The 13481-nt window shown below is 44.4% G+C and overlaps 1 protein-coding gene across 1 annotated transcript in view; it reads right to left on the bottom strand.

Annotated features, from left to right (window-relative positions):
- LOC308138869 (protocadherin-15-like) overlaps window positions 1–12058 on the bottom strand; it is a gene marked incomplete at both ends in the record, with an annotated part of 142041 nt that extends 129983 nt beyond the window's left edge. Inside the window, 1 exon segment of the mRNA XM_080508153.1 lies at window positions 11962–12058. Coding sequence (XP_080364279.1) covers window positions 11962–12058 — 97 coding nt within the window.
- Window positions 12059–13481: the final 1423 nt, after the last annotated feature.

Genomic DNA, 13481 nt, shown 5'->3' with positions numbered 1-13481 from the left:
TAGCTTGTGCTTTCCTGTGGCTTCATCTGCAAAAGCCCCTTTTAAGAAAGCAATAAATCACACTGTTGCTCCCTGGGAGTGGAGCTCTCAAAAAAGAAAGAAAAAGAGACAGACTTTAAAGGACAACTAACCTAACAAGCAATGTGGTCGAGGGAGCTGCCCTGTCTCAATCAATTCAGTGGCCCCTTACTTAAAAATATACAAAGCGCCATGGACATCCCAAATGGCTATCTAAGAAATGTACATCACAACAGAAATTGCAGTGAAACACGCCTGCTCGGTTCAGATGTGGCTAGTCATTAAAAAGTGTCAGGAAAAGTAAGGGATGCAGAGAAAGGAGAGTGGGAAAGATTATTGAGAAAGACCAAAAGCAATGAAGAGGAAAGTCGGAACTCATTTTTCATCCTTTAGATGGGTGGCAAACTGCCAGCCCAACACAAGGTTCCCCTTATCATAAAACGCTTCATACTGTATGTCCATATGCAACAATAAATGCTTCTGCCCTTTCATATAAATACCAGAGAGTGTGCAAGGGTAAGGGAATCCGTGACAGAACCTATGTGAAAGTATTCAGGCAAGAAAAAGGAAATCTTGTAGAAATAATCTCCCCTCTTTCAGCCGCAGCCCACATGGTCATCCTGGGGGAAAGATGTGTCTGGATCGTCTGCTGACCTCCAGTTTGACAAGTATCCATTTATAGGAAAAAAAAAAAAAAAACTTCAAGGTTGAAGGTTAGAGTTATGACTAATCCCTGGAGTCACAGACGGCCCGCAGCAGGGATGAGTGGAGACAGAGCAAACACACCGTTTTAATTTCCCCGCTGGATTGATAAGAGCTTATATTGCATGATCTGTGTCCAGTGCAGTGGGGCCTGGCAGAGGATGGTGAGAGGGACAAAGGGCAGCTGTCCAGTGAAACACATTGCCATGTAATGGCTGCTTATGAGCACACAGTAGATCTGAGCACTCAATGCTACAGTGTGTAGTTGACAACTAAAAACACAATCACATTAGTATGAACAGTTATGATTAAGTTGCGTTACTGTAATAATAAATATTAAGAATGCTTCTTTTTCATCTGATAAGGTGCTGTGATTGACTGGACAGTGTACAGAATGAATTAAAGTAATTTTACATACACTTAAGTACAGTTTATACAATGTAACAGACTTTGACTTGTAACAGCTACATTTCACACCGTCGCCCCTAAGTAGGCCCGCAAATTGAATTAATATTGAATATTTTTTCATGTACATTTTGCAATCAATAACTTTCTTCTCTTTAAAAAACGTAATTCTGCATTCAACCCTACATTTGTTTCATGGATTGAAATAAATGGTGGTTCTGACACACTTTTACTTGTCTGATAAATATCCATCCATCCATCCATTGGCTACCGCTTTATCCGGGGCCGGGTCGCGGAGGCAGCAGTCTGAGCAGAGTTGCCCAGACTTCCCTCGCCCCAGACACTTCCTCCAGCTCCTCCGGTGGCACCCCAAGGCGTTCCCAGGCCAGCCGAGAGACATAGTCCCTCCAGCGTGTCCTGGGTCTGCCCCGAGGCCTCCTACCGGAGGGACATGCCCGAAACACCTCCCTCGGGAGGCGTCCGGGGGGCATCCGAAATAGATGCCCGAGCCACCTCAGCTGGCTCCTCTCGATGTGGAGGAGCAGCGGCTCTACTCCGAGCTCCTCCCTGGTGACTGAGCTCCTCACCCTATCTCTAAGGGTACGCCCAGCCACCCTACGGAGGAAGCTCATTTCAGCCGCTTGTATCCGAGATCTCGTTCTTTCGGTCATGACCCATAGTTCATGACCATAGGTGAGGGTAGGAACGAAGATCGACCGGTAAATCGAGAGCTTCGCTTTTTGGCTCAGCTCCTTCTTCACCACGACGGACCGATACAACGTCCGCATGACTGCAGACGCTGCACCGATCCGCCTGTCGATCTCACGCTCCATCTTTCCCCCACTCGTGAACAAGACCCCAAGATACTTGAACTCCTCCACCTGGGACAAGGGCACTCCACCGACCTGGAGGGGGCAAGCCACCTTTTTCCGGTCGAGAACCATGGCCTCGGATTTAGAGGTGCTGATCCTCATCCCAGCTGCTTCACACTCGGCTGCGAACCGTGTCAGTGCACGCTGGAGATCCAGGCTTGATGGGGCCAACAGAACCACATCATCCGCAAATAGCAGAGATGAGATTCTGTGGTCCCCAAACCGGACCCCCTCTGGCCCCCGGCTGTGCCTAGAAATTCTGTCCATATATATGATGAACAGAACCGGTGACAAAGGACACCCCTGCCGGAGGCCAACGTGCACAGGAAACAGGTCCGACTTACTGCCGGCAATGCGAACCAGACTCCTGCTCCGGGAATACAAGGACCGAACAGCCCTCAACAAGGGACCCCGGACTCCGTACTCCCGGAGCACCCCCCACAGGACATCTCGGGGGACGCGGTCGAACGCCTTCTCCAGATCCACAAAACACATGTGGACTGGTTGGGCGAACTCCCACGAACCCTCAAGCACCTGGTGGAGGGTATAGAGCTGGTCCAGTGTTCCACGACCAGGACGAAAACCGCATTGTTCCTCTTGGATCCGAGGTTCGACTAACGGCCGGACCCTCCTCTCCAGTACCCTGGAATAGACTTTCCCGGGGAGGCTGAGGAGTGTGATCCCTCTGTAGTTGGAACACACCCTCCGATCCCCCTTCTTAAAGAGAGGGACCACCACCCCGGTCTGCCAGTCCAGAGGTACTGTCCCCGCCCGCCACGCGATGTTGCAGAGACGAGTCAGCCACGACAGTCCCTGCACATCCAGAGACTTAAGGAACTCTGGGCGAATCTCATCCACTCCCGGTGCCTTGCCACCGAGGAGCTTCACAACAACCTCGGTGACTTCAGCTTGGGAAATGGACGAGTCCACCTCTGAGAACCCAGTCTCTGCTTCCTCAATGGAAGACGTGGTGGTGGGATTGAGGAGGTCCTCGAAGTATTCCTTCCACCGCCCGACAATGTCCCCAGTTGAGGTCAACAGCTCCCCACTTCCACTGTAAACAGTGTTGGTGGAGAACTGCTTCCCCCGCCTGAGGCGCCGGACGGTTTGCCAGAATTTCCTCGAGGCCGACCGAAAGTCCTCCTCCATGGCCTCTCCGAACTCCTCCCAGACCCGAGTTTTTGCCTCCACCACAGCCCGGGCTGCGGCTCGCTTGGCCTGCCGGTACCTGTCGATTGCCTCGGGAGTCCTATGAGCTAACAGTGCCCGGTAGGACTCCTTCTTCAGCTTGACGGCATCCCTTACTTCCGGTGTCCACCACCGGGTTCGGGGATTGCCGCCACGACAGGCGCCAGAGACCCTGCGGCCACAGCTCCGAGCAGCAGCTTCGACAATGGAAGTTGAGAACATGGTCCACTCGGACTCAATGTCTCCAACCTCCCTCGGGATCTGTGAGAAGCTCTCCCGGAGGTGGGAGTTGAAGGCTGCGCGGACGGAAGGCTCGGACAGATGTTCCCAGCAGACCCTCACAACACGTTTGGGCCTGCCGAGTCTATCCGGCCTCCTCCCAGTCCAGCGCATCCAACTCACCACCAGGTGGTGATCAGTTGACAGCTCTGCCCCTCTCTTTACCCGAGTGTCCAAGACACGCGGCCAGAGATCAGATGACACGACCACAAAGTCTATCATTGACCTCCGGCCTAGGGTGTCCTGGTGCCATGTGCACTTATGGACACCCCTGTGCTCGAACATGGTGTTCGTTATGGACAAGCTGTGACTGGCACAGAAGTCCAATAACAGAACACCACTCGGGTTCAGATCGGGGAGGCCGTTCCTCCCAATCACCCCCTTCCAAGTCTCGCTGTCATTGCCCACGTGGGCGTTGAAGTCCCCCAGGAGAACAATGGAGTCCCCAGTTGGGGTACTATCCAGCACCCCTCCCAGGGACTCCAAGAAGGTTGGGTACTCTGAACTGCTGTTCGGTGCATAGGCCGAAACAACAGTCAGAGACCTGTCCCCTACTTGTAGGCGTAGGGACGCAACCCTCTCGTTCACCGGGGTGAACTCCAACACATGGCGGCTGAGCTGTGGGGCAATAAGCAAGCCCACTCCAGCCCGCCGCCTTACACCGCGGGCAACTCCAGAGAAGTGGAGTATCCAGCCCCTGTCGAGGAGCTGGGTTCCAGAGTCCAAGCTGTGAGTGGAGGTGAGCCCGACTATATCTAGCCGGTATCTCTCAACCTCCCTCACAAGCTCGGGCTCCTTCCCCCCCAGCGAGGTCACATTCCATGTCCCAAAAGCCAGAGTCCGTGTCCGGGGATCGGGTCGTCGAGGCCCCTGCCGTCCACCCAATCCACATTGCACCCGACCCCTACGGCAGCCTCTGTGGGTGGTGGGTCCACAGGAGGATGAGGAAGAGGGGCCCGCGTCGTCCCTTCGGGCTGAGCCCGGCCGAGTCCCGCGGGCAAGAACGCGGCCACCAGGCGCTCGCGTGCGAGCCTCCACCCCGGGCCTGGCTCCAGGGTGTGGCCCCGGCTGCGCCAAACCGGGCGACGTCACCTTTTTCCTCGTGAGTGTGTCCATGGGGTCTTGTGAACTGCTTTTAGTCTGACCCGTCGCCTCGGACCTGTTTGCCTTGGGAGACCCTACTGGGGGGGCAAGCCCCCCGGCAACATAGCTCCGAGGGTCATTCGGGTGCTCAAACTCCCCCACCACGATAAGGTTGCAGTTCAAGGGGGAGTCTGATAAATATATTATATACATTAGAATTTGACTTGGGTAAAAAATAATTAAATTGGAAAAATACTTGGAAGAATACTTTGAGCAGTTTTTTAAAGGAGAACTCTCGGGGGTTGGGGGTGTTGTATTATGTATCAACTTTCCCATTATGGATAAACAGTACTTCTACTTGAGTATATTTAGTAGATTTTGACCAATGTATCAATGCTCCAAGTATGCATGAATCCAAGTTTACTGTACTTTTTACTACTTGAACATACAAATAACACATTTCAACACTGATGACACTCTTATGGTGTCATCAGCCTGAATATGTAAAGCTTGATTTGAGAATACATTATAACATCTTTGATTCTTGACTATAATTCAGAGAACAAAAATATCATACACTTTTTATTATGAGAGCGCTATGTCACTAACCCTCTTTCATATACCATGCTCAGTATACCTATTTTACATAACCACTTGAGTAGAGTTAATAATGAATAGACACTCGATTCTTGTAAAAAGCAATTGATGGTTAATAAATGTTTTCACTGCTAAATTTGTAAACGTGTTCACTAATGCCCTTGGCACATGCCTGCTGCTTTCTCACACACATCAGGGATAACCCAGATCTCAAAGTCACCACTATCCCGCCTATCGTGTTTTATTCTGTTTTATTGCTCCCTTTCTCAAATGAGTTATAACTGCTGGCATGTTCACAGCTGTTGCCTCTGAAACATGCTTTTAGAAAAAGTAAGATCTATTATCCAGTTTCTAAATGTTTTCAGAGAATACAGTCATTTTGATCAACTTTAAAGAGAATTATGGTTCTTTCTTCACTCACTTCATGACTTATGGTAACTCCTCACTCTTAACCCACAATGTAGACATGAGAACAAGTACAGTCACACCACATTATCATATCTGCATTTACATATGTAGTAGAACTCTGAGGAGCGGACCCAGTAAGAGCGGACAACTTGTACTGAGCGGACACGTCATTGTGCATACACATATTTAACAGTTAACACATTGCAATGAGCGGACAACGGACAGGTTTTCCTGGCAAATATCAAGCTGAGCAACACTGAAATGGCAAAAATATTTGGGCTGGACCCGATTATTGGAATATTCAGGCTGCAGGTGATACATGATTGCATCCATACTACACTCCGGGTTCACTTCTGTGCGCACTCCATAAAGTAACGTAATGTAACGATCCGGAAAATATCTGCAGAGGGTCGGAGTCTAAGGTGGATGACAATTTTGAAGTCACGCATACTTACTCACTTTCTCTTAACAGCAGGAAACATAAGGCCCGGGGCCAAAACCGACCACGAGGCTCCAATCTGGTCCCATCAACAAGGTGGGATTTATACCATTTTTTTTTTTTTTTGACATTTCAATGTATTTTGCACCAGAATGTTTCATTAAAATTTACTTTTGTATACATCTTATATACATATGTATACATGTATTTATATTCTATACATATAGCATTGATTCAGTTATGTGCTTTTAAATAATCATAACATAGTTGGTGTTTGGTTCATTCAATATCAACTGGTCCTACAATTTGGCCTTGTGACCGGTCCCTCCGAAGAGGGGACATCTGCCTTTAGGGGACACTTGCCCTTGGATTGTAGGGCATCCCCACATCACAGGTTTTACTTTAAAGGGCTGTAAGGTTTGGAGTCCAGGCTTCGCTGCCTTCTTATGTAGAGTTTGCATGGTATCCCTGTGCATATGCATGCTTTCTCTGACTATTCCAATTTCTTCTCAGAGTCCAGAGACAAATGTTTGAGTTTTGTTTTTTTTCTCTACTGTAAATTGCTGGTGGGTTTGATTGAGGGTGTTGTGATTGTCCGTCTCTCTGCATTTGTTGCGTGATGTATTCGTGACCTGCACATGGTCTACAACACCCTTGCCCACAATCAGCTGTGATCAGTTAGTGTTAAGCGAGCTTAAGTTAAATAAAAGAGGATAGAGAATGCGTGGTGGCTTAATTCATATTATGTATTGTTTGACTGTTTTATTAATTATTACTATTATTATTAGTGGGTTTTTTTTTTTCAAAAGTAAAGAAATAACTCACAAAGCTGAAAACTTTCTACTAACACAGTCACAAGTTTATGGGAAACCTGCTGTATTTCTGGCCTGTTAGAAACATAGCTTGAACAGATTTTTTTCATTATAGACAGACAAGGGACTGTTTCAGCTTTTATGTGGTGCCAATACGCTTCCCTGAGATACCAGATCTAAAGTAGTTGCAACACAATGAGCATCACAGCAGCTCGTTCTGGCTGTTATTCAGCTGATTCTGTCCAAAAACACAAAGTAAAACAATAGTCAGGAACCTATGAGCCAGTACTGTTTTGTGGAAGACCAGAATTTGCTGCTCACCCACTTCCTCACGCAAAGGCATTCGCTAGTCTCTTACATGAGAGAAATAGAAGGTAAATCAATCGGGAGACAGGCTGTGCTGCTTCTTGTGCTGTGTCAATGTTGGGCAGAAGCAATGTAATCACTGGCTGACTCTCTCCAAATCTCTCTATTTCCTTACAAATCATTAGCAGTGTTGGCCTCTCTCTGGGACATCTCGGTGTAATTGTGTCTGCAGCCTCCTTTATAACAATTGAATAAGTCTACCATATAAAATATTAAGAAATGGAGAGGCAACAGTAAAGTTTGTAACCCTATTGAAATATTATCACATCATGTCATTTATTAGGGGATAATGATGCCAGAGAGAAGAGAGATTACCTCACTGATACGTAATCCCTTTGGAGACATACTCTCCTTCTCTTCTTCAGACATTTCCCTCATTGTTGCCTTTCCATCTCCCTGTGAGGTTAACCACACAGACAGCAGGGCAAAGGTTGCAATCACACTCCCGGTGAACAGTTCAACAGACACATGCTCACGTACTGAGCTGGAAGATGGGCCTGTTGGTAGAGATCACAGGCAGCCACTGCCCAGCCTTACCAAGAGTGCACTCCCCTCCCTTCTTGTGCTGCCCGGAGCCTGATTACAGCCTACTGGCGAGCAGATTAAAACCCCTTCCCTCTGTCACTCCACTGAACACCCTCCCTCCACGGGCTTCTGCTGCAGCCAGACACAGTATGCACATCTGGCCCATAATCAGACAATCCCAAAAATAGATAAACAATTGTGGGTCAGAAGAGTTTGTGCAGATGGGGAGAGAAGGTAACGAGCAGAGGGATAGAAATACAACGTGAGAAGATGGAAGACTGGAGTCACATGGCAGAGTCGTCCGCTGGCATATTCACAACAGTAATCCACACCTCCCAGCACAAAGCCACAAGAGACACAAATAACAACCGAGCATGTCTATGCATACATGCATTTGTGTGACATCTGGAGCCAGTGCCAGAGGGATTTGGAGGTATGGGCAGTCTACATCTGTCCTCTGTGCTGTGGACTTAAATTTGACCTTTCATTACCATTTGTTGAACTGATGCATGTTGGTCCTCACTCTGGCACAGATCGACAAGCATTCAAGCAGTATCCTCCAGGGTTTGCATGAGTATGTATTGTTGAGTATGGTCTTTTTTTTTTTTGGTGGGAGCCATTTAAGGTTACAGCACATGCAGAGTCAGTTGCTGCATTGTAAGGAGAACAAAAAAGATGGCATATGGAAGAGAGGACTATTAATGAAAATCAAAGCAGCAAAGGGAGGGAAACGGGCTGTGTAAATTTTGTTGAGTTGGTGAGGCTGTATCACATTTTCTTCTCTATTGTCAATATTATGGTGGGGAGAGACACTTTTTCAAACTAATTGTCTAAACCATAAAAGTGTTTTTTGTGCACTGAAACATCAGACCTCTTCCAATAATTTTAAAAGCTACCTAATTAGCCGTTTTTGTTTCTGAAGAATGCCATCTTTGTTTTAATTGGTAAATGCTACATGTAGTTTCAACTCCACTTATTGTTCCATCACCTTATTAATGGAAGCTGGTAGTCAGACAAAATAACATGTATGGGTCCAAATCCTAATTATCAGAATCATTCAAACAGGCATGAAGGCACTCATTTGAGCAGGAACGACAAGATCAACTATTAATAACTTTCTTTTTAATCATTGAAAATAAACGATATACGGGCAAAATCACAAAAAAATCTAATAAAGAATAACCCTGTTTTCTAACGCTGTGTCTACATTCATATAATTAAAACAATAACAATTATAATTTATATTTGAAAATGCCTGGACTGTGATGTTCATCAAAGAAAATGTGAAATCGCTATGCAGCTCAGTGTCATCTGAAACATTCTGCTTTCTATTTTCGTTTGATAGACAGAACAAATCAGTTGACAGAATCAAAACCCAAGAACGCTTTGCAGTGGGCAGAACAGGAAGATTTATGAGTGAGAAGATGAAGGATGTGTTGTAGAGGAAGGTGAAAATCCCTGCTCAAATCAAGATCATTCCCGGGTGACAACGAGTGGCAAGGGGCAGCAACAACAGCACCTGCATTTACCCTCAACCATACCAACCTTACTCGACCGTAGCAGCTCTAATATAGTTCAATACCTACTGCACCAACTACTCAGTGGCATAGTGGATCATTGTCTGCCAATCAAAGCTAATTTAATGGCATGAAAATAATGCAGAATGTGGGATGTCATGACTTCTATAATCAGACGATCGCAAGTCAGCAAAAGGTGTTGTGCCGGAGAGCTGTCAATACATTATGAGGTCAGGTATTCACAAGCAGTAGTGCTGTAAGATTCATTATCTTACTTCAGGTCCAAGGTCTCTGAAGACAATCATAGATGACTATGCAAAGGCCGAGTATTCCAGGTAGACACAGCCTCTTTTTTTGCAAGGTATTTACATTGCTCTCGCTCTCCAATAACCTTAAGTCTTAAAAGTGGCAAATCCATTATGCAGTTTTAATTAAAATTGTAGGATGTGTTGTGTTGTACAAGTTTGCATTGACGTTTTGCCTTTGACTCCTCTGATTATGCAGCACTGGTCAATCAGGCAGCCGCTCTGATACCCAAAGCTCACACTGAACACAAAGATAAAGGGAATAGATTTTTTTTTTTCTGGTAAGAAACAATATATCAGTGCCCTTAGTTTTAAAAAGAAAAGAGGCTTCACTTTGTGCAGCAATAAAATGAAATAGCTCCATTGGAAATGTTGTATTGCTGAAGTTCTGAAAACAGGCTGGAAAAGTTTTCAAACTTGGCACACTAGTATCTCCTTATTGTGTAACTTTACTGTGTCATTATTGAAATGTCTTGAAATATTATTTTTTTGCATTTTTATTTTTGTGCACTTTAACTCCTATAAAGTCTTGAGAGATATTAAGGTCATCGACAACTATTTGGGAGAGATGCCAACATCTGGGTCTTTAATTACAAGCCAAACATTTCAGGATGTAGGTCGGAGGTTCCTACCTTGAGGTCTGGGCCCACCTTGCAGGAGGCGGGCCAGAGATCAGAGGAGATGAGCAACTGCTCTGTAGTTGTCAAAAGTATGGTTGCACACTTTCTGGCATATAATGAATAGTTGAGAATCTACAATCAAAGGCTCGTGCTTCTTAATTAAAAGCTCCAGCTTTTCAAATTTGGCTTCACGGTGATGCTGCATGATTTTAAATTAAAAAGAAAACTGTTTTGTTGGGTGATTTCATTAATTTGGTCATGGCAGAAAATATGACATGGCAATAACTTGGACACTTTGTTAGTACCGAATGGAAAAGTAAGACGTTTTACTTAACACCTAGTCATTTTTGTTGATTTTTCTTTGCTGAATTAGTGTTCAAAATATAATACATCAAAACGGTTCTTTTGTTTGTTTTTTGGTTTTTAAATTACAAATTGAAAAGCTTCTCTTGGAGGCAGTGGAGAGGACTCTTGGGAAAGAGGTAAGGAATGTGTGGCTAATTAGAAATAAGATTTCTCCGAGACAGTGCTGGATTTTAACACTGCGAAAAGTATGCAACGTCTCAGACTCCAGTGCCTCAAAAACTGTAGATTCACACAGCACATGAAAAACATCTTTCAACTGCTCCTCAGAAACAGCAACATTTTCTGTAATAATGAATCACTGAAGGCAAAGAATTTTACAAGAGCACGTTTCCTCAAGTCAACAGAAGTTCCCAAAATCAACATTTTAACTGAAAACCAGTGAACGTAAAAGAACCATAGGTCAAGCAACACCATCACACACATATCTATAAATACATGTCAAGAAATGCACAGAACATTTGTTGTGTAAAAAACCTGTCAGAAAAAGAAATTATCCACAACTCGTACTCCAGTGAGTTGGTCTGTAGCTCCACAGCTGGCATGTTCTGGGTCACCGGTTCCTCACTCCACACGGAAACACTCATCTATTAATGCGGTCAGAGCCTCAGTGTGAGAGTTGGTCCAAAAAGGAAACCACAAGGTACTCTTTCAAATGTCCAGACAGTATTAAAAAAGGAAGTCATCTCTAATCTTCTCTGCTAGAATGATATCATATAAAAATGTTTCAATAAAATCATATTTCCATAAGTAGGAGTAATACCCTTCCTTAAAATGTTTCTGACTATATCACTTGGTCAGGGTACCCTGGGAAGCAGGATTAAAAGAAAAGTGGGAACTGGGTTGGGAAAAGGGGAATTAAAATTGACCTCAATCATAATATTGCCACACAGACATTTGCTGAACCGTGTGTGCGTGTGTGTGTGTGTACGGGCGCGTATGATGTTGTATGTTTGAAGATTCTAACTGGATTTCACCATGAACAGCACCTACAAACTCAGTGACCTACAATTCTCACTGTAATGTGGGGACATACACATTAAACTACAAAGAGAATTATCCTACTATGATCAGTGCACAGGGACAAAGCTTGATTCATATCCTTTCTTTGAATAATAACTTTTTAAAAGAGTCTCTAATTTCATTGGCATCATGGCAAGAATATGGAGGAAGAAAAGTCATTTGCACTGATGTGTTATGCACTCAGATCTCCCTCAACTGTTATTGAAGTCAGGTTTGGAGTAATCTAAACTTTCGATAAATCTTAAAAAACATATGAACCTTTGAAACAAGGTGTCCGGCTAAATGGCCCCCAACTGTACAATTGTGTCAAGCTTTTGTGGCAAAAACACCCCCAACATGCTGACCCTCGGTCCCTCAAGCTTTTACTTGGCAGTGCAGTTACTGTAAACTGAAAAGAGTGAGGCCGGAGGGGGTTCGTCTCAGAGCTGGCTGCCCATACCTTCTGCGTTTTGGTCCTGGCCCAAGCTGTGGGTTAGCAAAGAGAGGATTGCCATTCCTGTCCCCAGCCATCTGACGAGCCACCACCCTCGTCGCATCTTCTGTCAAGCCTTATTGCCTGCCCACCTGGACATGGAAAAAGAAGAAGAAGAAGAAGAAGAAGAAGAAGAAAAAAGAAACACCAGAGAGGATTTTTTTTATTCATGTTGAACTGAGTCCTTGGGGCTTCATGTACACACAAGCACATCCACCTACAGCAATGTCATTAGGTCAGTTATTTTTCTTTTTTGAAGAAGAAGAACACGTTAATCTCTCAATTCAACCCTGATTATATGAAATAAAATAATCCACTGGATGAGAAAAAATTATAAATGTATAAAGTTTGATCCGGATTACCCCAGTAATGCCTGATTTCTTTCAATAAGAAGAAAGAAATGTTTCAATTTAAAATCGAGAAATTTTTAGCAGATTTACAGCATTGTCCCTTTTATTGATCGAAACAGAATCTGGTGCTATATGGTGTAGATTCACTTTACATTTAGCTTTCTGGAGACATTTTCCTCAGGTAAAGCACCTCTTAATATTTATTTCCATAGGAGCATAAACAAATATAACAAGCATTACGTTATATCTGTATTACTCTAGTAATGTCTGATTTCCCCCAAACAAGAGATGGATTTAATTCGATTTTACAGCCATTGTTGCTGTAACAGATTGTAATACACTAACCACAGTACAAAATGCACATAACAAAACAGATTTGTGGAGAGCATGAATGTGCAGCACACAGGTAGATACAGTCCTACAAAGTTTGTTTTGCTGTTAACAGCAAACATGTGCCCCAACCAAAGGATAATTAATTGGATTCAAATACATGGCTATTAGCTAATGGGATTGTCTGGGCTGCACAAAATGTCTTAAACGAGAACGGTGTACTTCAGTTTGGAAGTATGACTGAATACAAAGATGATTTAATAAGTGAGTGGGTTTTCTTTGTATTGAAATAGCTCATGTCAATCACAGTCACAATAATCTCATGCCAGCCTTTACTTTTGTTGGAAAAGGATATTACAGCCTATACAGAGCGTTTCTCTATATTAATGGGTGCTAATGTGAAATTCTGAATGAATGGGAATATTAAGATTCACCCATGTATTTATGTATCCATCTGAAGTATTTTCCATATTGTTGCTCTGGAAGTAATTCCAAACTCATCTTTTGAAGGTTTTCAAACAAAAGCAAATGTTTTAATACTTGTTTTAAGTCTGACTGAAGCTGTACACGGCCGTGGCAGCTATCGAACCACCATTAAGAGTCACCAACTAGCAGTAACGTTTAAGGCTGTGTTCACACTTGTCAGGTTTGATCCAATTACAACAAAACCTGGTGTGATTGATTTGTTAGTGCCGTTCACTTGTGGAACTGTGAAGTCTGCCATGCCAACCCCAGTGAACACCAAAGAAGCACACCAAGCCCGTTTAAGAAAGCAGGCCTCCTAAACAAAGTCTGTGCAGTTTGATT

The sequence above is a fragment of the Blennius ocellaris genome, assembly GCF_963422515.1.
Source record: "Blennius ocellaris genome assembly, chromosome: 13".
NCBI classification, from domain to species: domain Eukaryota; kingdom Metazoa; phylum Chordata; class Actinopteri; order Blenniiformes; family Blenniidae; genus Blennius; species Blennius ocellaris.
The sequence above is the reverse complement of the archived record's forward strand: the minus strand, read 5'-3'. Positions and strand labels throughout refer to the sequence as shown.